Source organism: Microtus ochrogaster, chromosome 16, assembly GCF_000317375.1.
Source record: "Microtus ochrogaster isolate Prairie Vole_2 chromosome 16, MicOch1.0, whole genome shotgun sequence".
Taxonomy (NCBI): domain Eukaryota; kingdom Metazoa; phylum Chordata; class Mammalia; order Rodentia; family Cricetidae; genus Microtus; species Microtus ochrogaster.
This window is the reverse complement of record NC_022018.1, coordinates 57,358,139-57,362,094: the sequence shown is the minus strand read 5'-3', so window position 1 is coordinate 57,362,094 and position 3,956 is coordinate 57,358,139. Positions and strand designations below refer to the sequence as shown.

The following is a 3,956-nucleotide window of genomic DNA, read 5'->3' as shown; positions in this document are numbered from 1 at the left end:
GCTCACACAGGTGTGGTCAGGGAAGGCCAGAGCTGGGCGCTCACACAGGTGTGGTCAGGGAAGGCCAGTCCTCCTGTTATGCCTCTCCTGGAGCTGGGAACTCATGGTCTCTGTGTTTCCACTGGTCAAAGGGATTACCTAGGAGGTGGTATGCTAGAAAGATCTGAACTTCCTAGGTGGGTGGATCCTGACCCAGGCTCTCACACTCCAGGTGAAGCAGGCCTGAGTGTCCTGCTCCGATATTTTCAAGCCTCCTTATCCCCTGTTCTCAACTCTACTCCCAGCCCCCCAGATCTAGCCTGGCTGAGAGTCTGTATTCTCCCCACAGGACATCCAGTTTCTGTCAAGCTCTTAGATGGAGGCATCTGGAGATGAGGTGAACGGGTCCTGTTCCAGGGTCCTCGGGATAGAGCCCTGAGTGCGTGATGCAACACATACATAGATCTCCTCTGTGCCGACACTGACCTTATGTATGGGAGAGACACATCCTCAGGGCAGCTGGGCCACAGGCTCTCCCTGTGCCCTGGGGGAGCATCAGCCTCATGCTCACAGGGCTTCAGGCCTGCACTAGACCCTCCCTGGACAGAGAGCTATGGACCGGGGCCAGGACGCTCCTGAATAAGCTGTGGGTCCCCCATGTGTCACACAGCCAAACCCCAGCCTCGCTGAGCAGAGCAGACACACAGCCACAGCCGAAAGGGGCTTAGCATATCCATAATATGACAAAAAAGACCAGGGATCCAGCCCCTCCAGCCAACAGAAATGGAAACAGGGAGGGCGAGAGCAACACCTCGTCTTATAAGATGGTAAAAATTAGCGGAAGAACCAAGAACAAAACTCTGAGGCATTGAAATACACCTCCCCCAGTGCCCAACTCCACCAAAACGGACACACAGTGCTTGCCCCGCCCCCTTACTCCTCTGGCACCAAACTCCACCAAAGCGGACACACAGCGTACACCCCTTCCTTTCTTCTTCCTCTGTTGAAGCCTCTTTCAAGAGCAGCATGGAAAACTCTCGAGAGAAAATGAGAGACGGCGCTTGTAGTGAACAGGAAGGGGATAGCCTTGATCACTAACGAGGCTATGAACAATGGCACCCCAGATCCAGCCAAGAGCAGAAAGGTCACACACAGGTCCTCAACACTGGATTTTCCCTCATTGGCTTCTTACCTTCCCGAAAAGGCTGTGTTTGCATCTGCAGTCGGATCTTGATGAGTTCCGCAGGCCCGCCCAGTCCGACGGAGACCATTCCAGCCACCATGCTTGCCAGGAGTAGGTCAGACAGGCTTCGTCCAGGGCCAGCCTCAGGCTCCCCATAGCGGTGCCGGCTGAGGAACCGTTCCGTATTACTGAAGACCCCAAACACCACCGAGTTGTAGACAGCAATGCTGGCCACAGGGAAAGACATGCCCTTGAAGAAGCCAAACACCTGTGCAAGGGGACCAGAGGGAGGAAGTGTGAGGCCGAACCACGCCCCAGGGTTTCTGTCTACATACCAGGTGTGGGACTCCCTGATGCTCTCGGCCTCCCTCCTGGGAGCTTCAGGTAATGCATGCATCCAGAATCAATAATCCACTGTATCAGAGAAGAACCCCCCAAAGGGTCTAGATGACATGGAAAAGACAGAGGAGGAGGAAGGCCACATGCCACCCAGGTGGTCATTCTAGACCTAAAGATGAGCCTTTGCACAATGCAATCTTGGTGTCATAGAGATGTTAATGTTAAGATCGCGCGCGCGCGCGCGCGCGCGCGTGTGTGTGTGTGTGTGTGTGTGTGTGTGTGTGTGTGTGTGTATGTGTGTGTGTGTGTTCCAAATGGCTGGAAAAAATCAGGCTGTGTTTGCAGAATATCTAAGGGGCTCTAAGAAGTAGTGGGGGATAATTTAGTACTAATACACTTTTTCATTTGCCACTCAAGCAAAGCTCTCTCTCTCTCTCTCTCTCTCTCTCTCTCTCTCTCTCTCTCTCTGTCTCTCTCTTTCTCTCTCCCATTACTTTCTGTGTGCCAAGCCCTGGGAGGCACCAATAACAAAACAGTCTTCACCATACCGAGTAAGGCAGAAGAGGGTGGGACTGGAGAGTACAGAAAAATTGACGGGCAATACAGTACAACTCACTAAGTCTGTGTAAGTCTGTGATGAGGGGCTAACAAAGGGATCTCCCAAGGGTGCTAGGGATAGCCTGTAGGTCCCCCTCCACACACAGACACATAAATACATATACATACAAACATACATATGAACGTGATGTGGGATGTCCTTCTGTATATGTGTTGCTTTATTGGTTGATAAATAAAGCTGCTTTGGTCTATGGCAGAGCAGAATAAAGCCAGGTGAGAAATCTGAACAGAGATGAAGAAAGAGAGAGAGAGAGAGAGAGAGAGAGAGAGAGAGAGAGAGAAAAGGCAGAGCCAGGGAGAAGCCATGTTGCTGCCAAAGGAGACAGATGCCAGAACCTTACCGGTAGGCCACAAACTTGTGATACACTGATTAATAGAAATGGGTTAATATAACATGCAAGAGTTAACTTAATAAGAGGGGAAGCAGTGTTGTAATTCATATAGTTCCTGTGTGATTGTTCAGGTCTGGGCAGCTGGGAATAGAAGAGCAGTCTCCGCTTACATGCATGCATGCACACATATGCACACACAAGGCAGTAGAGTGAGGAGGAGGAAGCTGAAAAGCAATGTTTCCTGCTGGGGGCAGGGTGTCTTCTGTGTCTGTGGTCAATAAAACCACAGTGGCTAAAAGGAAAACTGGAAAATTCCACAACCGTTGGAGAGTTGAAACGGCGCACATGTGCCAAAGATGGCAAAGCTCTAGGGGGCATCTCATAAAATGACCCGGGGCAAAGCTGTGCCACAGGCTGGAGATCCTGGTGGGCACCCCATATATGTGTGTGCATGTGCACACACACACACACACACACACACACACACACACACACACACACACACACGCACATGCGTAAGTCTTGTTTCAGGCTCTTCTCCATAAACACTGCCTCAGAAACACCACCTAAAGTCCCCACCCACCAGAGTGCTGGCAGTGGAACGCAGGCTGGCAAGTGCCACAGGGACTATGAGCCAAAAAAAGACCCAGTGGCTATCTTTCAGGAGACTGGGGCATCACGCCCATTGACTTGGAACACCAAGTCTGAGCTTGGCAGTACTCACCCTGACCTCAGTGGCCAATCAAGAGAGAGAAAACAATACTGGCAGTCAAGGTGATTGTTGACAAGCTTGGTACCTGCAGGAGGCCATGCAACCCTAGGGCATTCGTTGCGATGGAGCCCGTGGCATCAACAGTCACAACTGGGTACATTTCCAGGACTCAGAGAAAAGCCGCAGAGCCCCAGAAACTGCATTCGGCTGTTTCTTTCAACTAGGTCACTTCAGCCTCAATTTAATTTTTTTATTTTAGATTCTCAAAAGGGCAGTCTTAGGAAGCAACCCACTCTTTTGTTTGTTTTGCTTTTTCGAGACAGGGTTTCTCTGTGTAGCTTTGGAGCCTGTCCTGGAACTCGCTCTGTAGACCAGGCTGGCCTAGAACTCAAAGAGATCTGCCTGTCTCTGCCTGGGATTAAAGGCGTGTGCCACCACTGTCCAGCTTCAACCCACTCATTCTTAAAAAGTGAGTTTGTGTTACAAGATATCACTCCATTTCCTATTTGAAAATCAGCGCCTCAGTCACGTGGGTAGGTTCTGCACCCACATAAAGGAAACTCCACTGTGACTCAGTTTACCCAGCAATCACTGTTTTGTGAAACTAACAGTGGTCCTTGTTGGCACAGGAACTTTCCATGCTGTGGTTCTAAAGTCCCCAGAGATTTCCAGAGAGTTCATACAAAACCAGTTTCTCCCCAGCAATGTACTAGGTACCCAAGGGGAAGCTGAGGTAAGGTAGCATTTGCCATGTGGCAATGGGAAAAACAGGTGATAAGCAGGAACAAGCTCC

The 3,956-nt window shown here is 50.6% G+C and overlaps 1 protein-coding gene across 1 annotated transcript in view; it reads right to left on the bottom strand.

Annotated features, from left to right (window-relative positions):
- The window catches only part of Slc25a48 (solute carrier family 25 member 48), a 33,920-nt gene that overhangs the window by 24,064 nt on the left and 5,900 nt on the right, over positions 1-3,956 (bottom strand). Inside the window, exon 4 of the mRNA XM_005355265.2 lies at positions 1,172-1,430. Coding sequence (XP_005355322.1) covers positions 1,172-1,430 — 259 coding nt within the window. The remainder of the gene's footprint in view (positions 1-1,171; positions 1,431-3,956) is intronic.